This window comes from Pseudopodoces humilis, chromosome 3 (assembly GCF_049639895.1).
Source record: "Pseudopodoces humilis isolate 2021_Gansu_Grassland_sample_001 chromosome 3, ASM4963989v1, whole genome shotgun sequence".
Classification (NCBI taxonomy): domain Eukaryota; kingdom Metazoa; phylum Chordata; class Aves; order Passeriformes; family Paridae; genus Pseudopodoces; species Pseudopodoces humilis.
The window spans coordinates 34,153,742-34,179,075 of record NC_142202.1 but is presented as its reverse complement, the minus strand read 5'-3'; the positions used below and the strand labels follow the sequence as shown (position 1 = coordinate 34,179,075).

General features: G+C 41.2%; 1 protein-coding gene across 1 annotated transcript; it reads left to right on the top strand.

The window, feature by feature from the left end:
- On the top strand, window positions 1-24,897 carry SRD5A2 (steroid 5 alpha-reductase 2). Its single transcript, XM_005526879.2, has 5 exons — window positions 1-335; window positions 19,866-20,029; window positions 21,834-21,935; window positions 22,899-23,049; window positions 23,597-24,897. Exons 1-5 carry the CDS (start codon window positions 52-54, stop codon window positions 23,661-23,663), a joined length of 768 nt encoding a protein of 255 aa, XP_005526936.1. The 5' UTR covers window positions 1-51; the 3' UTR covers window positions 23,664-24,897.
- Window positions 24,898-25,334: the final 437 nt, after the last annotated feature.

Below are 25,334 nucleotides of genomic sequence, written 5' to 3'. Positions count from 1 at the left end.
GGCCGGGGCTGGCGCTGGCCGAGGGCTGTTTGCCCCCGCCCGCCCCCGAGCATGCAGTGCTTCCCCGGGCTGGTGCTGGCGCTGAGCTCGCTGCTGGGCGCCCTGGCGCTGCTGCAGCTCTCGCTGCACCTGCGGGTGCCGTCCCGCTACGGGAAGCACGAGGAGCGGCTGTGCCGGCCGCGGGGCCGGCTGCCGGCGCGCTGCGCCTGGTTCCTGCAGGAGCTGCCCTCCTTCCTGGTGCCCGCGCTGCTGCTGGCGCTGCGCAGCCCGCCCCGCCTCGAGCCGCTCGGCTGCCGCCTCCTCTGCTGCCTCTTCTGCTGGCACTACTTCTACAGGTACCGCCGCCGGGCACGGCTCCCTGCCGCCTCGCCCCGGGAAACTAAACCAAGGGAAGCCGCGGGAGCGGGCGGAGGGGCCGGGGCAGGTCCTGGCTGCAGCATCGCTCCCTCCCGGGTCCGGCTGGCCATCCGCGCCCCTGGACCCCGCTCCAAGCGTAGGGACCGGCCGGGTGGGCATCTCTGTCCCGGCCCGGCCGCCGTGGGAAGGAGCAGGTGGTGCTCGGGTGCTTGAAGCAGGGGAGAGGATGGATGCCTTGAATTGCTCTCTGAGGGGGAGGGAAAAAAAAAAAAAGAAAGAAAAAAACCCCCAAAAATAAAAAAAGAAGGTTTCGCTAAGCTGAAGCAAAGGTTTGGATGAAACTCGTCCAAATATGATGTGAAGGTACATAGGAAGCGCTTGCTGCGGGCAGGAGAAGCGCCGCATGTACAGCACCGGGCCGGCGGCGGCCGCCGAACGCAGCCGTGGGAACAGGGAGAGCAAATCCAGGGAGCGCCGGGAGCGCACGGATCTGCCCTCCGTGCGGGGCCAGCACGGGAGCTGCGGGAGTGCCGTGCCACTCCGCCAAAGGCGGCTCTTCATGCTCGCTCGATCTCTCATTCTCCCTCCACTACCCAAGTACCAAGTTCTGTTGGTTTTTTTTTTCCCCTTTCATATCTTTTCTTTTTAGAAACCTGGTCTTGTCAGAGTCAACGAATGCTGTAACTCTAATTAATTCTGGATTTACTAGTCAGGAGCTCAAAGAAAGGGTAGAGTTTTCGTCCAGTGTTGGTGATAACTTTGAAGAGACATAGCTCTACAGTTGTCACCCAATTCTGCAGTCAGTGGGACTTGGTTCTGGAGAATATCACCATAATCCATCTTCTGCTCCAATTCCATTTTCTGTGGAGTTCTTTCGTGAAAAATTTTGGTTATCTGTTTATGAAGAAAAAATGGTTTTTATTCACAACTGACAAGTGCATGTGAAAATGTTATGCCATTATGTAGTAAAGAGCAATGTAACTTCTGATTCAAAATCTTGGCTTGATTTGCCATTTTTCACCACCATTCCTATATCTGTTTTTTTTAGTTTGCTTCATAGTAATAGAAAATATTCTTGTAATATTTGATCAGAAATTATTATTTGCTACTCAACCAAAATCAATATATTGAAAGTCCAGTTGCAGTAAACCAGATGGTTTAGGGATAGAAACTCAAGGCTGTTGTGGAGAAATTCGAAACAGAGAATGGTTTACAGTACTAAAGCACTATTTTAGACATGTATTTGTTATCAGTCCCATTGTCTTTGCTGCAGGAGTCAGCTGGAGGACACACCCATAACATATTTGGCTTCCAGAAAGCTAGATGTATTGATTACATACAGAATTTAGTTTAATGCATTCTATTATTATAAAGAATTTCTGATTGTTTGAGAAACAACTACCAGTGAACACCACTGGACAACTGAAAGAAATGTTACCCTAGCAGTATGCATATATCTATTGACTCTGTGGCTTCTTTTCCAAATTTACTGCTGGGCTTAGGCAAAAACACTGTGTTTTCATATGTTTTTTGTTTGTTTTTTTTCCCAGACAGTTCAGGGATCTTCCCATCTGTTGCTGGAGTACACTTCTCTTGTAAAAGTCCTCACTGTAACCAAGTCTGTATAAAACTTTTCTTTTTAATACAGTATGTTACTCCAATATTATTCTCACAGGCTGCAGCCCCTTCTCACACAAGCCATTCTGACATTCTGCTGAATCAATTAATGTTTGAAATGTTGTATTAAATATTAATACTCTGCTCTTATGTAAAAGAGCAGCAAAATCACAAAATAGAAGATTTTCTGGGTTTCACCTTACCATAGGTCAGGTAGGTTCTTTGAGGGATCCTTGGCAGAATGACCTATGGCCACATGGCTCTTTTTATGATTAGAGAATTACTGATAACATTAAAGTTTTAACAATCAGCACAGCTAATTGTTATCTACAATTTCTAGCAGGTAGGATGATTTATTCTTACAGAGAATTTTTTAGCCATTAGTGTATCTTACAGTTAAACAGAGTTTCTGCAGCTTTCTTCTTTTCTAGACTTTTTGGCTACCTTGACTTTTTAGTTACTTGGACCCTCTGAAGGCTGGGTGAAATTCTTAGCAGCAGTAAGCGACACAATAACTCTAATCTGGATTAAGCCTTTAACTGAAAGAATGGGATTTATTCAGTCCTTGGAGGAAGATGACAACAGTGGAGGAGATATCCCTGATCACTGGGCATTCACAGATTTTGGCATCCAGAACCAGCTCCAGTCCAAGCCCACCTGCAGCTCCTGGATTTTCTAGGCAGGATCTCATATACCTAGGTATATGGCTTTATACAGATATTATATGGCTTCCCTGTTCCATTCTGAGTGCCACCACATCCTGGTGACAATCTGGTGGGCAAGCTGTCCTATTGCAGAGCTTAAAACGGGGTAGAAAGAAGTGCACTTACGTATTACGTGCACTTGCATACTATGGCTGTTTGTCTATAAAATGACATTGAATAAATCATATTACCAAGGGGTACTGGTGACACTGAGTTAGAATGTTCCAATGTCATACAATGTTTCAAAATAGATTCAGTAGTTTGACATAATAGTCAGGATCTAGTTTGACTTCTTGGGTTTTCTTTTGGTTTCGGGGTTTTTCTGTGGGTTTTTTTGTTTTTTTTTTGTTTTAAATTATCTTTACTTGGAATAATTTAACAAAAGTTTCAAATACTTTTGTGGTTAAACTTGACTGCAAGGATAACGAGTAAAGTATTAAATCAATCAATAATAAAATTGCATTTACCTAATGGATGTAGCCTACTGCATTTTCTGGCTTTAAAATTTTGAAATGAATAAAGGTGTTACATTCTTAATTATAAATGTATTTTGTTGATTCACTCCTACTTTTACTCCTGATCATCTGGTATCTGTATTTAAGCATTCCTCTGTGTTTGTATGAAACAGTTTCTTTGTATATTGTTGCATAATTTAGTGACTTCTTTCTCTCCACAGGGAAGCTTTTATAATTCCTAATTTTGTCTCATCTACTGTAGCAAACATATTTGAGGAGGACATTATAGTCCATAATGGAGAAACACAGACTTACAAAAGACTGCTGTGCTCAGCTCTTCTACCTTCCTTCTACCTTCCAGCTGTGCTGCCCCAGTAGTTTCTTTTAGATCGAAGCACATATTTCTGAATAACTTCATGTCTTGATCTGAAGACCCCTGAAATGAAATGAAAAATCCATCATTTTTTTAATGGAGAAATCCAGTGTTTTCTTTGGTAGTGTTATCTTCTGAATTCTTTTACCCTTACTTAAACATGTTTAAAATGTCTTGCTTAAATTTGACTGGTATTGATTTTCTTCCACTGGACCTTGCTCCTTCTACCCACCCTGTACTAATTTAAAGCCCTCCATAGTGTCCTTCAGTATTTTTTTTGCCATGATATCACTTACACGATATTGGATCATGTTTTAATTTGCTTGTTACAGAGCTGTCAAGTCCTCTGTCAACATCAGTTTGATCCAGATAATATAGGAGCACATGATCATATTTCTGGTGCATTAATTACTGCACACGATGTGGTATTTATGCTGAATTTATGGGTTTGTGGTGGATTTATGCCAGATGTAGGGGAACAGACATTACCTGATCTGACACAGAGTTAGAGTAGTGCAGACACATGATACTTCATCCAACATGCAGTTGGTCAGGATAAAATTACCTTTTCATAAATTTAGGAACAGGTTGAAGCCAGCATAATTAACCTGTCCTGCTTTTGGACGTGTTGTCAAATAGCTACAATATTTTTTTATTTGAACTGAGGTATCCGAAACGAGATTCGTAACATCACTGAACCACAGCAGACAGCCCTCAATGCAAGACTTTCTTTTTCCCTCTCAGTCTTCAGATAATTTCCGAGGAAATTTTTCTATATCCTTTTCTTCTATATCCATTTTTAAAGAAAGACATCAGTGTGTGATGTACCATACAGAACCAGAGTTGTAGTAGCATGTCTAGAGAAAACATCTCCTGTTCCCCCATCGTACTCTGATGTTTACAGGCTGGGAGAGTGCTCTTCTGTTTGGAGTCATAGAGGGACATCCTGTGTTTCCAGGCTACTTAGAACACTCTGGAGCTGGTGTAATCCGGATTGTAACCAAGGTTACAATCTATCACTCCTTAGGAGTGTTTTTGTTTATATCCCTGTACTTCTCTCATTTTAAAATAACTTTTTTATATGGGCACACTGCTTAGAAATGCTGTCCTTCCCACATTAATATTCACTGGTTGTCTAGAATTTGTGCCATGAGCCATCTTAATCAGTGGTAATTTTGTATTTATTGTCAGGTTCTTGAGGAATATGCTGGAGAGTTGAAAGGACCACCCTAATCCTATTCTGGAAACTGGGTTAATGCTGATGGTGCCTCATTGACAAGGACTTTAGAGGACTTCTCTGCTTGCCTGCAGGAGTCCTGTGAGCCAGTTCTGGCAGGTGCTGTGTCCCATCTAGCCCACTTCTGACAGAGAAAGGAGATGGTCACTGGGTACTGACAGCTGGCCAGAGAGCCTGCCCTGCCCTAGTGCTGCCCGGAGCAGGCTTTGAGAGGATGGAGCCAGGAGACCTCCCCTCCATCCTGTCTTGTCCAGTGGCCCGTGGTGACCCATGACAGTGGTAGGCTTTCTGCCTTTCTCTGCCACCGCTAGGCAGCAGCCTCTCTCTTTGTGGCTTTCAGGAGGGGATGAAGGCAAGCTGCTGCTGCTGCTGCTGCTGAGGGGAGGAGAAGGAAGGGAGGAATCCCAGCCCCGGCCTCTTTGGCTGCTCTCCTTAGTTAGCCAGCTCTTTGTGTCTCAACGTACACTTTATTAGCACGGCATGGCGTAAATTTCATCAAATTCAAATGCTCTGGTGCTAAAGATAACATTCTTAAAATCTGAATTATTTGGAATCTGAAAAAAATCGAAATCTGAGTTTTCGCATCTGTTTTCAGTAAGCTCATAGCACCTTCACTTTCACAAGGTACGTTCTATGATGGTAGGGGCCTCCAAAAGAGATGGGGTGGGAAGGCAGAGAAAAGGAAGAAGAAAGTGAGAAAAGAAACGACTGCCAAGCCTGCCATCTGTATATGCAATTTCTGTGGAAAGCTGGTCATGAGCTGAAAATGATGAGTGGTGTAAGATGTACGCACAGGAACACTTCTAGTGATAAATGACTTACCAAGTATTTTACTTTGAAAGGTAGTTTGTAATACAGCCTTTCCCACTGGAGAGGCTGTGCTGGGAATGCCAGTGGAAGCCCTCAGATGGTGGGGAGAAACCTGTTTGATGCCTTTCCATTTTGCAGTCCAGCTTCAAAAACCAAAGGTGGGAAACATAACACGAGGCAATGAGAGGAAGCCTTCTCAATCCAACTCCATATAAATTCCATATAAATCTTAATGCTGTGTTTCTCTTGCTAGTGAGGAAGACAGAGTGGTGAGGGAACAAAGGAGATGTCACCCTGCACACAATGGCAGCAGGGAAGGCCTTGTGCCACTGAGTTAAAAAGATAACCCTAAAGACAGAGGAGTAAAGGACAGGGTGCTGCATTTGCCCCTTCTGTGCTGCCCTTAATAGCTGGGGCACAAGCAATTTAAACTGGCATTTCAATTTCAAAGACCTAGAATTACATTTACTTATTTATTTTCTTCTCTTGAAACTTTGTTTTCAATCAATTCAAATCTTTGTTTTCTATTTTACTCTGTTAATTTATTAACCCAACTGCTGTTTTCATTTCTGAAGTGCACTGAGGTGAGTCTGAAAGACATTAAGTAAGACTGCTCTTTGAGATGCAGCTGGATCCCCAGACTCCTCTGATTTGAGGGGACCCTTTTGATGCGCCTGTAGTTGGTTTTCTACAAACTGACATATTTCTAAAAATGAACAGGGAACACAGAATTTTGTGGCAAGAGAAGGAGAAATGAGGAGCATTTGAAAACTGCATCCTCACATAAGTTTTTAACATTTCTTTTGGCCAGTTCCCCTCTCTCTGGAACTAAGCTGGGGGGAGAAAGAAAAAGGCTCTTGCTTTCCCCTGGCTCTGCAGAATGCAGCACCTGCTGGTCGGTCAGGCAGGTGCTATGTTTACCTGAGCATACCTGGAGTGACCCTTTTTTCAAGTAGGAATGACCTGTGATCAGTAAGAAAAGCAGCTCAAGCCTCCAGAGAAATGCAGAAGGATGGAGGTTCCAAATGAGTAAGTTGTTTATAAATTAATTTGCTCAGAATTTTTAGAGGTATTCTGTATTAGTTCATACACAGTTTTAGTTAAGTTTTTTGAAACATGAAGTGGATAAACAGAAATTAGGTTAAATTTGAAGAATATTTATATATTTAAGTGGTACTCTCCTTGGCAGTAGTGAATATAACTGCACCAGATAATAACTACCAGGTCAAATAGATCCAATCCACAGATTATTTTCCCCCCAACAGAAATAATTATTTTATCCTTCAGTCTTAGAAAGTTTACCATTATTAAGTGTCAATAACTAAAGACTTTTTTATTGTTGGCCTCTTGAAATCTCTAAAATTAATCTCCCAATACAAAATCTGCAGGTATTTGACAAGTAACAAATCCTGTTCTCTTTTCCTTCACCTTGATGCTTTGGAATAGACCCCTGACCAGATTCCTTTTGGCCCTCAGCAGCTACACAGTAGCACATTTGCATCCTCTCTCCTGCTGTTTGGCCTTGGCAGTAATTCTAAATCTGTCAGCAATATCCCTAACAGAGGCTGGCCATTTGCTCTGCCTCTTCTACGTATTCCTTGCTCCCCAGTCATCCCAGGGCATTGCAGTAATGCTAATATATAATTTCTTCTCTTCTGTGAATGCATTCGATTCATTGCTATTTTTATCCAGGTTCCTCAAATTAGTGTATTAATAGCCAACTAAAGCATCTCTTCATATGCTTTGCCTCAGAATTGTAAAATGCTTATGTACCCAGTGATGGTGTGGAGTTTGCTTCCTTGCAGTCTTCTCTGGCATTATGAAATACCTTCCTGATTCTGCTCTCAAAATAGAATACTATCTGATTGCCTTCCTAACACTTAGCACAAATAATCCTATCTATACACTCCTTTCTCAATAGAAAGTGGGCTAACATTACAGGAACCAATCAGTTTTGCCCAGCCCAAATTGTACCCATGTGATTTTTCCTTTTGTCTCTTGGTCTGGAAGATTTTCTGCAGAGATAACTTAAGACTTTTATCTTCACTTCTTTTCAAGACAGCATGCCTCTTAGGAGTATCTTTATATCTGATGCCAATTCACTTTTGCTGTTTGTTATTACCAGGCAGCTTTAAATGCACTAAAGGAGTATTCGTGCCTGCTCTGAGTCCTCACTGTTGCTGTTGATTACAAAATGACTTGGTGGCTGTCTTTCCAGCTGCTCTGCAGTGAACTGTCCAAACTGCAGTTCCAGGGCAGACACCTGAGTTCCAGCCACCAGGACATCACCAAGGCACAAGAAGGTTCCTCTGGTCTCACCTGTGTGATGTTTGAGGCAACCAAGGAAGTTAGAGGACTTGCTATCCTGTGACCTTAAATCCTCATAGGGTGATAAAATTCTGATCTCTAGACTCCATTTGGGCTTTGGTAAGACTGGCAAGGATGTCAAGATCTGGAATTGCATTACCACATTCCTGGTGTTGATATCAGAAAAGCAGAGTTTTAAAGGGTTATACTAAGACAGAGACAGAAAAAATATATATATACAGGAGTTTCAGTAAATGTTTTTACTTGAAAATAATAATGTTTTTACCAAAGAAGAAAACTATTTGTTTTAATCAAGAGATGTCTGTAGCATTCCCTTATTTGAGCTATTCTTTTTAGTAGGGAATAAAAACCAAGAGAAAAGTGTTAAGGTCTATTCCATATGCCCAGTGGGAAATTTGTGATGGATCTTGCTCCTTCAAGATCCACAGATCAGATTGTTTTTATTTCTTGTCATAGTAGAGGCAGCCATTATGGAGGAGGTAGGACTTTTTTACTAAGCCAATAAATACTATTTGACAAAATGACACGCTTTAATAGCCCCTTTGTGTACCCAAAAGCTTGTATAATTCGGTAATTTGCCAGTTTTATGGAGCTCCATTAAGAAAAATAAAATTGTGAAATAACCTCTTAGTAGTATGATTATAAATCAGTGTCCATCCCAGACACTGCATATTTCTCTTGGTGTAAGTTATATTCTTGGTATTGCCTTCAAAATTAATTTTGGTCAAGAAGGGTTATGATAAAGAAATACTTTCAAACTTCAATTAAGAGACAATTCTTAAGTTATACTCCTTCAAGTGTCCCTCTCTGTCCAGAAATTGATTTAAATGTGGCAGGTGAATTGATCACTAGGGTGATCCTTACTGAATTTGGTCAAATAATTAAATTAATGTACAGTTACACTCATTTAAATGTAAGAGCTGTGTTACTCTTTGCTGACCACTCAGCTGACATTCTAATTATTTTTGCAACATCTCATTGTTACAACAATAGCAATGGGATTTTTTTGTTTTAGAACCCAACAAAACAAAACCAATTAAAACTGAGTTAAAATATTCTGTGTAAGGAAATGGAAAAAGGCAACTCATAAGAAGAAAAAAACAGTATGTTTTTCTACAGGCCCAAATTTTTTTTAAGAACCAGCTAAATTCTACCTAGCTGTGAACTTTTGAAGCACCAGTTGCTACCGTAGTACCTAAGAATGGTCAGAAGGTTTTACCATTCCTGGGAAGATGTATCCAAATGTGACCTTCAACAACAATGAAAAAGGTCCTGCTTGAAGGAAGCTGGGTTTGACCTTCTCCTTCCTAACTACCCTTTATAGACATATAATAGAGTAGCAACACCCATGGTCAGCTTTAGCCAGGTATAAGATGCCATTTTGCTTACAACAGTGCCAGAGTTCACCAACTAAATCCAACACCTGCCATGCTGGGAGACTGCCGCCCAGAAATGGCTCTGGGAAATGTCACCTTATCAAGGTTGTCTTCAAAGAGATGTGTTGTCTGCTAGAGAAAGAGGCTTGCCTAGGGGAGATGCTAAGGAACAGATGAGTTCCCAGGCAGGACTTTGCTGAAGCAGATCCTGAGGCAGGGTGATGACCTGCATCTCTTTGACGTACTGGTAAAGATGGGCTGGGTGACTTTCCTACAAAGCCAAGTCTCTTTGATCTAGGTAGTTATGCCATCATTCAGAGTGGGCAGGAAGGCTACAGAGAGCTCTGAACAAGTTAGCTGGGCTACCCAAAGAAGTATAGTCAGGTTAGCGTGGTCTCTTGCTAGAAATGCACTTGCAAATACCTCCAGCGTGGTCCTAAGCAAACCTTCCAGTGACTCCTGTCACACATCTGAGGTAGGACAACGCATGGACCTCTATTTAACATTTGCTGCTCCTGAGAACAGGAGAGGAAGAAATGTTGAGAAACGACAGAGAGGAAGAAAAGTACTTACATTACACTGTTGAGGGGTTTTTTGCCTGTTTGCTTCTCTTTAGAACATATTTTTTTTTTAAATAACGATTAAAGCATTCACATTTAAAAATTTGGCCCAGATTAAGGTTACTAAAGTGAGACATGTCTTTGGCTCTTCCTAGGGAAAGCAATTTAAACTTGGCGGAGTTGTCTAAGAAATGCGTTTGTATCTGTTCAAACATAAAGGTCGTCAGCTAACATTTTTAGAGTCTGTTCCTCTGGTTCATCTGAGGCTATTAGCAGGACCACAGCACGCGAGCCTGCAATCCAGCCAAGTATGCTCTAGGCTGGCACTGTAGGGACAGAGCAGGACTTTTCTGGATGCTAGGATAATCAACAGAGAAGAAGTGGTCTCCTAGCTGGAGTTCTGGCAACATGGATTAGGAAAAATACAACCTGTCTTGAATGCAGAGAAATAAAAACCACAGAGAGGTTTACAGTCAGGGCTACAAGGTGGGAAGACATACAAAGGTCAGGTGAAAAAGTACAGGAAGGGACAAGTAGGAGAGTTGTTAAAAACAAGCTAGGGCAGTAGTGGGGGAGGAGTGAGAAGAAATGGGAAGGAAAATGTCATGATGTGAGAGGGCAATATCCAGGTATCAAGAGATGATACTGACACTATGCTGAGTGATTCACTCAGCAGCTTTCAGTGTAAGGAAATCTTTTGACATGTTTTGCAAGGAAACAGAGATGATTGTGACTCAGAATCAGCCCATGACAGTTTTTCCTTAGGAAATAAAAAAGCTTCTAAGTCGTCTGGTTATTTTAATGTAAGCACAAATTCAGGAGCTGACTTGGTCACTTCAAATTTTGTTCCTCTCTATGTGTATGTACTGCCATGAGTCCATCAGATCATAGAAGTTCATTATGTTGGCTGGATATAATCTGACCAAGATTTTATGTCAAATAAGGATAGATTACCAACTGTCTGCCTTCTTTTAGTCGTTTCTCAGGCCCACATGGACAATATATGGAAAATAATCACCCTTTATCTGGTAAGTGCAGTCATAAGAGCACAGATCCATGCATCCTTGGATTTTATGCCAGTTTTCATGTGGTTGCATCCTTCTGTTCTGCTCACAATCTCAACCTCTGTGAACTCTTGGAACTCTCTACTCCAGTGGAGCGGGGAACTTTTTGAAGTGCACAGCATAGTGTCTGATTAAGTTACTCTGGCATGTATTTCACTCTTTTGGCAGACTCACACAATTTAGCAATAGGAACAAAGTGATCTGTTTTCATAAATACCAAGTGATTATTTCTGAAGAAGAAAAGAGGGAGATACCTTTGGCTGGCTAAGGCTTTAACACACTATTGCTTAGATAAAACAACAAATATTCTCATAACCTCGAAGTACTGTTGCCCTTTAGATACTATCAAGTAGTAGAGGTAATCATGAAGCACTGTGAGATCTGCACATTTGTCATCACCACAATCCATCTAGTCAAGTTGAACTTTAATCCCCATACAAGTAGTCCTGTCCTCTAATTGCCATGAAAGCACTGGGCCAAAGTTTAATTAGCGTTTTAACTGTGATAGCTGTGTTGGTTCTGAGTCCACCAGAGCCTCTCTCTGACCAAAAGAGCTCTGTGTTCCCATTCCCAGGTGGTTCCTGGCCACGTACAGTCCTCAAATTTTCTTCTCATTCCTGATTGATATTTGTCTGGTCTGTCCTTAACAATTGCTGCTTATTGAGATTCTTAGTATGTTCCAATGCTTCAGTGTCTTTCCCTAATATCTAAGATGCATTTTCTCTACACCTGTTCAGGCCTGTTGCTTCTTATTGTGCCCCAGTAGACAAGGAGAATCCTTGGCTCCTTTCTTCTTTGCAGGAGCTTTTTATACAGTTGCAGATTGTTACAATGTCTTCCACTGGTTTTCTCTTAGTTATTTCAGAGAGCCCTGAGTCCTTCAGTCTTTCTTCATGTCACACTTTTGCTTTTCTTTGGGCTGCCTCCACTTTGTTTTTCATAGAGATCTGGATAGAGTGTCATTTAAGTTCCTACTAGCACCATACAAAGAGGGAAGATTACCTCAGGTGTCTCCAACAACACACCCATTCCCACCAAACATTTTAACATTTGCCTTTTTCACAGTAGCCTGACATCATTGGCTCATGCTCACTTTGCCACCTACCAGCACGCCTCTCCTATCCAGCCCATTTTTTAGGTTGTCTTTTACATTTGGTCTTAGTTAAGTGTAGTATTTTGCCATCGTCTTTATTGAATTACATCAACTGTTTTTAAAGCAAGTATTTCAAGACTATTCTAAACTCTGGCCTTCATTCTTGGTGTGCTCAGCATCTCTCAAAGCTGTGTCAGCCACAAACATTGCAAATATATTATTTTCCCTCAGAGGGATAATATTAATGAAAAAACTCCTGAGTGGTACAAGAAAAGTCTTTTGCAGAACCTCCCTCAAAAGAAATTTCTAGTTTGATAGTAAACAATTGTTAATTATTCCTTGATATAATTTTTTCAGTCAGTTTTGCAGCCACTTAACATCCTCTAAACCAGGAAACACCAAGTTACTTATAAGGTTGACATGTGAGAGAGTGTAAAAAATTCTAAGGTCAAGACACAGGACATCGCCTGCTCCTACCTCTCCCTCTGCTGTTCCTTCACTCAACAAACCTATTTCATGAATTGAAACGAGTCCTGTCTCCTGGAGTTACAAGTATACAGGGTCCTGAGTCAAAGAGGCTGTTACAAGTATTACTGCTTGGACAAGAAGTTGATCAGGCTGCACGTTCTGCACTCCCCTAACTTGGCTGTGTAGTGTCTGAGGACAAACTGCAAGTTTGTAGGGGATGGCACTGATTTCAGCAGGATCTCTACAGGGGACATATTCCCTTTGCTCTCTTAGCTCCACTTTGCCTTCTTTGCCTATGAAAGAGAAAAATACTTTTTAAAAATAATCCCCATCTTTCTGATGAATATGCCCGGTTTGACGAGGGATAGTGAGAAAGGTATTAATATCTGGTTCATTTGGCTCTTGTTCCAGTTGCCTTTGGTTAAGGGCAGTCAATCAATTCTTCCCTTTGTTTAGTTCAGCTCTCATTCTGATGTCCTTTCCACAATATAAACAAAAATGAAAAAAAAATAAGTGGCTGGGTAATAGCAAATGAAAAAAATAGTATTTTAAATTAAGAATATTTCAAACCTATTTGGTGTTTATACCGAAATAGAAACATTTAAGAAAAAAATATGCTGGTATAAATGTGTACTGAGTGTAATTTGCCAATGGATTGTGGCTCACTGAGGCAACCTGATAGTGCACCAAACCAAACAATTCTTGGGGTCCCTTTAGAAAATGCATAATAATTGAGGTACATTGTTTTGATCCTATATCTGCAAAACCAGTACGATGCTTTTCATGACTGAATGTTTTTTTACCAGAAGAATTCTCCTTTGTTGGTTCTGTCTGGATGGTGGTAGTCCCTGGGAGATACCAGATTTTCTAGTGGCATTTTCAGAAATAATGGAAGAAAACCAATAGAAGTAATGAAGTAATTTATAAACAAAATTGCAAAACACTTTTGAAACCTGGCTGTTGTTGCAGTGAATTTAGAAGAGCAAAAATTTTTGCCTTGGAGTCAAGCCTACACAATTCTTCTCTACTAATTAAAACCAAATACCCTTTACAAGGTCTTATTCCTTTCTTTGTTTCTCCTTTGTTTTCCATCCACTTATATTTTATTAAATATTGCACATCTAATAATATTGGTATGCAATGTGAAGAGCACTAAGCTTTATCCATAAACTCTATTTATCCTTACTTTGCTAAATGCACAGAATGTTTACAATTCATATCAATCCATGAGACATTACTGACTGGTTCTAGATGGTCACGATGACTAGCTCAGGTGTTTATAATGTTGGAATTGAGTGTTACATAGCTCAGATTACTTAAATTTATCCAAGAATAAATGCATCATGGCTTTTTTCTTTTTTCTTTTTTCTTTTTTCTTCAGTGATTGACAATGACACAGAAGCACCATTTTTAGTCTTTCCCATCACATGCTTTTGAAAATACTTTTTCTTATAATCTCCCTTTATTCAAAAGCAGTTGTAAGAAACTAAGCTTTTCTGACCTGTTGCCAAGGTTTCAACCTGAAGTCTGTTTTTAGCTCTGTGGCCACAAGTCAAGTGCAGTTGCTGATTCCTTTGACTGTTCTGCAAGTGCTGTCACCCATGGTGTCAGCCTTCCTGGCACAGCAAGTACTGCTCTGGAGCTTTACTCATAAATGCTGGTGTTAAGCAACTGCTAATCTATTCTAGGGAGTTTATCATCTTTGAGATGTTCAGTTTGTATAAAATGTTAGATGAGTCATGAGACATTATGAAACCCTGAAGGTATCATGCTGGATTAGAGCAGAGGTCCTTCACAGTCAGCACTCTCTCTTGCCAGAAGCCAGTGTCAGATCATTCAAAACAAAATGCAGTAAATGGTGGTCAGCTGTCCTCTGTGGCTGCTACCTTCTGCCTCTTTTCAATGGAATGTAATTTATCCCTTGAAATAGAAAAACTAATATTAATTCCAAATCTTTGTCTTCTCTTTATTAAGGAACCTGCCTTTGTCTGTAATTTCTGATTATCCCCCTTCTCCCAGTCCTACCTAGCTCTTTAATTCAGTGTTTTTCCTATATTACATTTAACAGAAATTTCATTCCATTCAAAATAACTTCATTTCAGTATCATGACAACTGCTGATCGCAGCTATTCAGCACTCCCAAATAAATTATTTTCTAGTACTGTGTGTTATTATTTATCTCAAATAAGTTAATTCTTATTAATCTTCAGTAAACTTCAGCAGCTCCCATGGTTCAGTATGGTAGTCTCTTAAAAGTCTCTTCTCATTTTGCCACTGAATCCTACTGTGTTTCTGATGTCTTTGCATTAAATCAGTGCTGCCCAGACTTTCTCCTTCCCATTGCCTTTCTTCTCAAGAACTACCTGAAACTCAGTTATGGTGCCCTGTGTCTCAGGGTTTCCTCAGTCCTTTTCTCATCCCTTGATCAGTTGTCTGCCTCTGTCTCTCACCCAAGAAAGATGAGTCTGCTCCTGCCAGAAGTTTTCATCCAGCCCTGGACCTGATACTGAGAAACCACAAAGAAAGACTGTCCCTACAAACAGGCTTCAGGTTGGATGAATCTTGGAAATGAACCACAAACATCCCAAGGATAGCAGATTGAGCCAATATTTTAGATAGAATCCTCAGAAATGAACGTGATATGGCAGGTTTAGTATTGGTTTATACATCTGAATCATAAGATTTTCCAACCATAGATCTATGCTTCTTATTCCTTAAATTATAATCATCAAAATTTGTCAAAAGATCTTTGGAGGAACATGGAAGTAGGGTATTTTGCATATGGAAAAATATTGCCGTCTTGGAAAGGAGAGCTCATTCCAACTTTGTTTTTGTCATCACTAGATAAATAAACCTGCGTGATTAAAATAAAAAGGTAGTTCTCTTGCTCCCCTCGCTGACTCTGTTCAATGATTTAAGACGAGCTTACAAACCAGGCCACAGTTCAGGAAGTGATTACAGTTATCTGATGGTTTCACATTGTCCCAGTGATGCAGGAATGAGGATCATTCCTGCCCCAGTCAGCTGCAGCTGGGATCACCCAGTGGCACTCACAGCCACTGCACGCCCCTTGCACTGGTGGGATCCTCGGCAGCTGTGGCTGGACATCAGCTCCAGAAAAAGAGCTCAGCTCCTGAATTTACAGCTTCCTTACATCAGGAGATGTAAGCTGCAATACAGGAGATGAGGTCTGCTGTCTGTCCTGCACCTGCAGTGGATATTGCCAGAGGCTTAATGGGCAGTCCACGATCCCCGCCTGCCAGCATTGCTGGTGTGTCACCTGGGCGTAGCCCAGATTTTGTTCCCAAGTCTGTGACAGACCATGTCTCACTGTGCAGACCCTAAGGAAAGGGACATGGTCCACCCTGCACAGTACAAATAGCTGCTATAAACATACTTTTCATCTAAATATTCCAGGCTGATGGCATTCTCAGACTGTTGCAGAGAAAGTGGGGAAGGGAAGGGTAAAGCATCTCAGGGTAGGATGTTTAAGGACAGGAATATGACAGGTGAGGAGCTCCTACCTGCATCGTGATGCTGGGGCATCTGTAGATATCATGATGAAGGAGGATTAAAATGCTTAATTTCACTTTTGAAAGTATTTTGGAGTATTTTGTTTTACTTTCCCTTTAAACTGATAGCAAATTAGCCTGCTGCTTGGAACTGAACATTAACCCATCACATTTGTTTTAACTCACTCTGGGATAACTGAAAATTTTTAATTGGCCCCAGGAAAATCCACACCAGATTGTGTCCTGGTGTGGACTTGACAGTTTTTCCCTATAAATATTCAATGAGAATTAACGTAACACAACTCAAAACCAGTAAAAGTTTAAAATTACCTCAGAGTGCATTTAACCTACAAATGACCTACAGAATGGGGCTCAGAAAGTATGTGCAGACTAATCAGCAGCAGATGTCTTTGGGACATTTAATTTGACATCCATAACTCTCCAGAATAATTAGAGGCTCTGTGTAAGGCATCACAGCCACCCCAAATAGAAGTCCATCATGTTTGTGAACAACTTGAGCCTTTGTCCAAGTGGTCAAGTATGCCAAGGGTGCCAGCAGCTCCCTAGTAACGTGATTCCAGTGACAACCCATGGTGTTAATTGTTGGTGCAAATAGAACTGGTCTGTGTAATCTCACCAGGTTTGGACACCAATCTTATCAATCTGTGCACAAGACATATCAAAAGTAAATCCATGGTTTGATAGCAGGCCAATCCTTTCACATCTGACTGGTCTGTGGTTAGTGTAACACAAATCACAGGCGTTTTCTTAGCACCTGAGATAAAGGTATTCGCACAAATAAGGAAATTAATACAACCTCATTAGGAAGGAGGTGCAGCAGAGTCTAGAGAGCTGTCCTCTAGTTAGGTCTTTGTTTGAGAAGGTACCAGTAGAGTTGGGTTGTGGCCAGAACTTGCTTTTAAGGAGAAAGGCACCACATCAGCCCTGCCCAGCTTGCAATCTTTCTGCTTCCTAGTCCTTTGTTCATCCTGGTTAGACCCAGAAGAAGGCCTGGTGGCAGAGGCATAGATGGGCAGACACAGCAGGAGGCTGGTGGCCTGCAGGCCTGGAGGGAGTCAGGTGTCCTCCATTCTTGGCACCTTTGACCCAATTGCCCCGTGTGTAAAATACCTTGAGTTTCCAGAGTGACAAATGAGCTGTTCCTGTCTGAAGTACTGTGTCTAGGCCCTGGAGTGTAAACATCTCTGACAAGCTGTTGGAGGACTGACAATCTACTCTTAGTGGATTAGGGTAACATTTGTGAAAAGATTTCCACCTTCTGTGGAAAGAAGAGCAAACCTATACTTTCTCTTGGTTTAGGTGAGAGTCTCTGGAGTTTTCAACAAGCTGGACTAATACATTTAAGATGAAATTTGATGCAATGTCAAATGATTTTCACTTCAAAACCTGTTCTTTTGGAAAATAAATTATGGGGAAGAAAATGAATAATTCATTATTCATTCATTTAAAAAGAAGCTGTTGGCAATGGTTTAGTCAGATGCCGTGCCTTTGGCTGGTAAAGATAATAAAGGAGTAATGAATTAGTCATCAATACTGCACCGAAAGTAAAAGGTCAAATTTGTCATTGGACTAAAACCAAAAGGTTGGATTTGTTCTGTTATTCTAAAATGGTGGTCTTCAGGCCCCCTTTGATTTTCACATTGCAAAATAGTTCCAGCAGAGCTTCAGACTCTTCCATGGAATATTTTAACCTATTAAATGTCCCTGCTTTATCTCTTGCTTTTTCAAATCTCATCAGGAATAGTTTGTGCACCCTCAACTAGCCATGTAGTACTCTCTGGTACAGAGAATTGAATCTGGCCTCTGGTTTTACAGACCCACAGAGATTTCCTTGGGGAATTTGTTCCACAGCAAAGATTCTTGGATGAAATCCTGACTTGGATTGTCCAAACTGCTGTGAGGCAGGATTACAGTGATGCTAGGATTTTACTACCTCAACAGCTAAAAAAGGTGGTGCCTCCTGGTCCCCCTGCCATTGTACTTTTCCTTTGCATGCAGATTATTTCTGTCCTGTGTGCACTCCACGGGACTGCAGGATAAGTCATCTTTCAAGGGTCTATAACCTCTATCCTGCAACAGCAGCACCAGGAAGCAGCACAGAAACAACCAGTTTTTCTGAGACCTGAGAAACTTCTGTTTGTATCACCTGTAAAAACTCAGAGACTCTTAAACCTGACTGGTTTTGGCAAAGGATAAAGCAGTGCCAGTCCTACTTGAATCTGCTATATAAATTCACCTCCTAAACTCATTTTGTGCAGTTTGCATAATTCCGTCTCCTATACAATTTGCTGTCTTCAAGCCAGCATTTGCAAGTTTCACACTTTTTCTCATAACTATTCAGGTCGAATTTGTCAATATGACTTCAACAGCAGATCAGAATGCTAAAGCTGGCCTCACCTACTCAGAACTCCAGCATCACATACCCAAGGGGCAAAACCAGTGATTATTGGTAACATTACTCCAAAGAACATTCCTTTCTATGCTGTAATAAATATGACAAATGTGATACCACTATCTGAATAATATTTTCCATACCCCTTGCATTTCTCTTTCTTTAAAAATATTTAGCACTTCTGCATCACAGCTGCCTTAATTGCTGGAAATCTGTCTTACCTTTGGAAAACAGTGAATATATTAACATGTTGCTGCTTGCACTCTGCTTACTCACTTACAGACATAGTATGATTTAATCTAGATTTATAATATTATGAGATTTTATGCCTCAGCTTGCTTAAGTTGACACTGGCAACATAGGATGTGAATTACTTATCAGCAATGCTCATATACTGGCATGATGAGCACCATCCAAAGCCCAAGAGGGTAAAAGAAAGAAATTAAGAGTGCAGATTTTACCACTTACAGAACTTAATTGGCCAGGTAAGAAAATACTTACTAAAAATGAATATAACTTCTTTGTTTCACTCTCCCAGGGATGATATGGACTGTCGAAAGTGTCAAGGGGGATACTCCCACCTGAAGTAAACATATATATAAATTAAAACTACACAAACACCAATTATTTGCTCACACAGATGTTAATGCTACTGTTAGCACAATGCTTGTCTAAGGAAGCCTAGGTTCTGTAGCTGCATGGAAATCTCGGTGTTTGTCATATTAAACTTAGGGCTGTAGCTCTTCTTATTTTAAATGAAAACTTGGAAGCATGGAGGGGAGGCAGGGACTGGAGGCAAAGCAGCTCCCCAAGCAGGCAAAAACAGTGCTTTACATCAAAGTGTCCGAGCAGAGCAGGACAGAGCTGTTGTGTGTTAGAGATGTGTGGGGGTCTCTTTCTGAGTGAAGTGGGAGAGGCTGGGAAAGGAGATTACATCTTTGGCTGTATACTTCAGGGGGTGAGAGAGCCAGAGGGGTCTCAACACTGCCTTCAACCCCATCTGCCACCATGGGTTAAAGCCCTCAGGGATCAGTCTTGTAGTGGGATCAGGAATGTCTTCTCCCTGACAAAGCTCCTCCAGGACATTCAGTTTTGTGGCATAGTAATGCTCATTTGGAGAATCAGTATTGCAATGGATACTGCCCCTCACAAACATCAGTGATGTCTGAACAGCATTGTTCCAAATTCCTCATTTTCCCCATCAGCCATAGAGAAAGGTACAGAGACATTCTCAAAGCATCAGTGAATCTGGATGAGCTTTCTAACTTCCCACCTTGTGTACAGTCCTGAAAGACCAGAAAAAGATGTGTATCTGTAGGATTTCATGTTCCCATTAATTGCTGATCTTATATTGTTGCAGTCCTTTTCATTTTTTTTGTCTTTACTGACCTATTTTCTGCTTTGTGCTTTGTTCAAATTTTTTTCCCTACAGCAGAGAAATTGCAAATGCAATGTTATCATGAGCAATGTCCTGACTTTTTTTTCTTATCTACCTTAGGACATTTATTTACCCTTTCTTCACTAGAGGCAGACCTTTCCCACTGCAATTGCTTTTCTTTGGCATGTTATTCTGTATCTATAATGGCTTCCTCCAGGGGTACTACCTGATTTACTGCGCTGAATATCCAAACGATTGGTGCACCGACATCAGATTTACATCAGGTAATTACAGCTGCAGGATTCCTAAGATCTAATCTCCAAGCAATTTGTAAGCATTTTGAATTATGTCCTAATCTTCAGTGAACATGTGAGTCAAATCTATTGTGATGGAAATCAGCTTAAGACCTGCCTGCTGGCCCAGATAAAACAAGTAAATGTGCAGGTGTTGTTTTTTTTTTTGTTTGTTTTTTGTTTTTTTTGTCTAGGCAGCCAGCTTTGAAGGTATATGATGTTATGTGTTACTCTCAAATCATGAGCCTTGTTTTACTGGCACCACTCCAGAGCCTCCTGCTGCTATGGGCCATGGAGATGCAGCCTCAGGCCCCAGGTGCATGGGGGTGTGCCCTTGCTCAGCCAGAAGTGTGCACCCAGCAGTGGCTGCAGGCGAGCGCAAGCTGTGGCTTTCTCTTCCCTGCCACGGAGTTCTGCACTTGATGCATATATTCTGAGTGAGAGAGAAAAGGAGGGCAAAACTCCAGCATGAATAAGGCTTTAGGGACAAAGAGCTCTTTTTTCTCGTGTAAGGCACAGGGGAAGATTAGAGATCACGCACAGTCTGGTTGTATGTTAATACGATTCCTTTATATTCCACAACTTAATAGCCTAGCTGAATTTCACCCTTTAAAATCCCTCAGAGAATAACTGAACAAGAGCAGTTAGATGGCATTACAGATTTGGTACCGTACTGTAGAGAGTTTTTGTTAAATATAAACATATAAATGAAGATTTTGAGAAGCGGGGATGTCTGAGGAAATATTTTAGATATGACAAGCGCAAGCTAACCAAGGTACTCTCTGTACCCTGTTTCAGACCATGGATGCAAGTCCAATCTTTTCAGACAGCATCACGTATTAAAAATTCTGGACACTGTTTAGTAAGACCTCACATCCTCACATATCCAACAAAGAAAACACCATATCACTTAATTTGCATGATAAATAAAATATATATTTAATGTTAAAAAGAAAAAAAAGAAAATCAGCATTAGCAGTACTTGAAATATTAAAGAAAAAACAAACAGTATATTCTTCCTCTATAGGCCCTTACCAACTTTTTATTGCTACTGGAAGTGTTGAGGTTTTATGAGCATTTAGTCTTTTATCTATACATTGTAGTGCACACACTAGTTCCTTTCTTGCTTTCCAGTCATTGTCAGAGGTGGTTTGCTCAGTGTCCAACATGGCATGGCATGTCACCTGCAGGCTTTCTCAATCAAATGCCTCTGGTTTTTCAGTTAAATGGAATCTGGTCAATGGAGCACTCTGGCCAGATAATGTCAACATCCTTCAGCAAGTACCTGCTTTCCATCCATGCCCATAGCTCTGTCCAGGCAGCCTCACTGGCAGTGGACTGAGAGGTGCTGAGATGCAGGCTCCTTTCCCAGCTCTAGTGATGTGCTGGATCCATTTGTGTCTCTGTGCTACTCTTTCCTCAGCAGTGAAATGAGGGTATTGGTACTTGTCCACAGCTCAGTGCTTACTCTGCAGTAAAGTCCACATCTGTGGCTGGCTGTCATCAGCTGTGGTGTCCATGGGGTACTTTATATTCCCACTTGAGTATTCAATAAATGGCGACTATGGTCACCTGGGAAGTTCAGCTGAAAGTTCTCTGGTGTCACCAGTCACCTGTGCTTCTCCTGTTCAGTGGCCTTTTTGGTAACAATGCATCTTTTGGATTGAAAAAGACTCCACCCACCTCACATTATGACCCCTATCTGTCTGCTGCAAAGACAAGCCTCACAAATGAGCTTGAGCAGGGATATCTAGACAGAGCTGTCTTTCTAATCCATTTCTTGTTGGTTTCTCAGGCCTCCTCTTATTTCTGCTGGGAATGGGAATCAACATTCACAGTGATCTCCTGCTGCGCCAGCTGAGGAAACCCGGGGAAGTCACTTATAAGATTCCTCAAGGTACATTCGTATTATCCCCTATTTCCTTGAAGGAGGTAGGGCAGAATAAATAATGTTTTCTGACTGAATTCACAGGAAAGTGGCAATAATGGCAGAGATGCTGCTCTTGCACAGGTTCTTGGTTCAGACACCTCCCTAAGCTGCAGGGACTGGTGTGAGCTGGCTGCAGACAGTCCAAGGGAACCAGCAAGAGTATCTGGAAAACATGAACTGCGAGGAGAGATTTTAGGAAATTGGCTGGTAATTCTGAGAAGACTGAAGTGGGACACAAGAGGATTTTAACTTTGCAAAAAACAACTGCAAAGAAAGAAATAGTCTTCTCCATGCCCAGAAAGAAGTAGTAGTGGACTTCTTACTGTGCAAAAGGTGGATTCAAACTTTAGGGGAAAATAATAAGGATGCAAGGTGCTGAATTGCCTTTCCAGGAAATGTCTAGCTCTGTAGAGCAATATGGATGGGGATCCAAGAATTTCTTGGGCTCGGTATTGACTCCTTCTGCTAGCTTGTTATGGATGGTGATTATATCTCTCCCAGAGTTTCTCACTTCCTATATTTACCTGCCTCTTGTAAATGTTGCAAAAAAACTGAGATACAGAATTTGCATTCCCCAAATGTAGTAAAGTTGCAAAATATTTTTAGGGCATAAAAAGAATTAACTACTGCTAATTATTATAAATTAAATCTAATAATGGTCATTCTTAAGTTATTTTCCAAATGAAAATAAATGACTGTGAAAGTGCTGGAAATGTCTGAGTCAGAATGCCACTTGATTCTTGTATTTATACAAGAATTTCAAGCAAGATCCCCCTTTGGCATGGCTCCATGGCTTCAGGAAAGTGTGTTTAGGTTGCTGCTATGAGCTGAATAAGAAAAGCTACATGTTCTGCTGCTGACTTTATGTGAAAAAAACTTTCATGTGCAGGAGACGACTGTAAAAACTAAATATTTTGTCTGTTGCTGCAGGAGGACTGTTCACCTATGTTTCTGGAGCCAACTACTTTGGAGAAATTGTGGAATGGTTTGGTTTTGCCATTGCAACCTGGTCTCTACCAGCCTTCGCCTTTGCCTTTTTCACTCTTTGCTGCATTGGTCCACGTGCGTATCACCATCACAGGTATCAAACTGTTCCTTGCCATATGCTGCTACTTCCTCTTGGAATGCAGTTTGCAAAATGCCAGGGAGGACCAGAGCCAGGCTTTGGGATAAAACTGAAATTTAATGCCATGTAGAGGAGGTGTATTGGCTTATTTGTGTAAGGCAGGCAGTCAGCTGGAGTCCCTGTCAAGTGGGCCTGACCTGATCATTTCATCTGACGTGAGCTGCGTCACTGCTTCCACCGTGCTAGAGCCTCTTTTTACTGAGCCTCATAAATGTGACCCGCTCCTAAGGTTTCCCTTGCAAACTCTGCAGTCCTTTGGAGAAGATATGCTCTGAATTCCTAAAATTTCTACTTTAGGTCTGTTAGAACCTTAACAGTATTATCAATTAATTAAATAACCAGGTGTAAACAGTTTCTGGACTGCTCTTTTGCAGAGTAACACAATGAGATAACAAATAAAGGCAGCTTGGAGCAGTTTTAAGGTTCCTCAGCTGATCTGTATTGAAACTGTGCAGTTTCCCTCTATGTATGCAGGTTCACTGTCTTGCTTATTTTCTTTCAGGTACTATCTCAAGACATTTACGGACTATCCAAAATCAAGGAAAGCCTTGATTCCTTTCGTTTTTTAATTATTGAAATATGGACTCTTTGTTTTGTTTTTATAGGATTTTTTTTCCAGTTCATAGTTTTAATGCTAGATCTGACTATTATTAATTGTATAGATGATATCCCAAGATTGTAACAGACAAGAAGGTAATTTGGAATAGAAGTCCTTGTTTTAATTGGAGGTGAAATTGCAGATAGTTGTGGGCTAAAGGACTCCACAAAAAACCTGTTTGCTTCTCAGTGCAGTCCTGTCTATGAAAAATAAATACGTAACTGCATTGACATCAGAGAAAAAACACTGGCTAAATATTGTTGCAGAAAGGTAGAAGATAAGCCCATTACTTTGGAGGAAGTCTTCAGCAGCCACTCCAATTTATATCACTTCTGCAACTGCTTCCTTCTGCCTCCATGCTGTAGCACATGTGCCCTCACCCTGCTGGCAGTGCCCTATGTGTTGCCACACTTGAAACCAGAGAAGGGGTCTCATTTGCCCCAAAAAATTATCCAGCCCATTCTTTTTCATCTAAAAGCCATCTTAACTCCCAGAAACACACTGTAACAAGAGGGAACTTGTGCTGGCACAAGGCTTGGAGCAGTGTGCCATGGCACAGAGGTGAGGTTGACAGAGATGGAAGCTGGCACAATGTCTGTGTTCCTTCCTTAAGCATTATTTTCTTCATTGTCAGATGATTAATCTTCAGCCATCAGGGTTTGTTTTTTAAATGTACTTTGTTATAGTAATTGCAGCTCCATTAGCATTTCTTTTCTCTTGCAAATCCAGATTTTTTTTCAGAATAAAAATTTTTCCACTCAAAGCCACTCAGTTGTTGTTCATAAAAAGATTTGAAATGGTGATGTATGACAAAAATTACAACAAATAAAAAGCTCTGTGTTGAAGAAAATGTTCTCTGACGCTGGCAGTACATTTCGTCTGTGGAGAATATTTTCAGATACTTTTATTGGGAAATGATATAGAGATACTATTCAAGTTTTACAAAAAGACAGGATGCCTCTTCTTAATTTCAGGGTAGTTAGGAATTTTCCAAAAAGTGTCATTAACCCCAATAGGAAGAGGTGTCCCCTTGGATGCTGATTTTAGTTACCCTTTAGGGCATAAAATCCTACTAAGAATTGTGCTGAGTAGCTGAAAAGAAAAAGACCAGACTGCACAAGTGAAACATACTGCCTGCTGTTGGAGCAACCTGATTGATTGTATGCAATTTCCTCCAAAACACAATAAAATTTATGTGAAACACAGAGCTGTGTTAGCCTATAATTTACTGTTTGCAGAAACAAGTCTCAGTGACCTTGTTTGCCAACTTCTGCTCACACTGGCTTCCTCCTTCTGGACAAACCCTCCCTTCTTTGCTCAGATTGTAAATCATCTTCACTAGCACAGAGCAGAGCAGCCAGCTGAGGCTGGGTCCCACTGCACAGTCCCTCTACAGCCCACAGGAGAGCCATGTGTAGTCAAAGGTCAGGGAGGCAGAAAATAAGAGGCAAGCAAAATTGTTGTTGCATGGGATGAGAGTTTCTACATTTGCACCACAAACATGTTTTCCTCTGGTTACCTTATTTAAAGCAAAGCTGGAGGCAATGAGGATACCAGGCTGAAGAGTATGACCCCTTCCAGAGGGAGCAGATGCTGAGTGCAAGCAGCAGCCATGTTCTCCAAAGCTCCTTCCCTCAGCATA

Bases quoted from the DNA above. Each gene is read 5' to 3' on its own strand.
- SRD5A2 (XM_005526879.2), top strand. From the start codon at position 52: ATGCAGTGCTTCCCCGGGCTGGTGCTGGCGCTGAGCTCGCTGCTGGGC. The intron at 20,030-21,833 runs GTAATTACAGCT...TTGGTTTCTCAG, and splicing joins CGACATCAGATTTACATCAG to GCCTCCTCTTATTTCTGCTG. The intron at 23,050-23,596 runs GTATCAAACTGT...ATTTTCTTTCAG, and splicing joins CGTGCGTATCACCATCACAG to GTACTATCTCAAGACATTTA.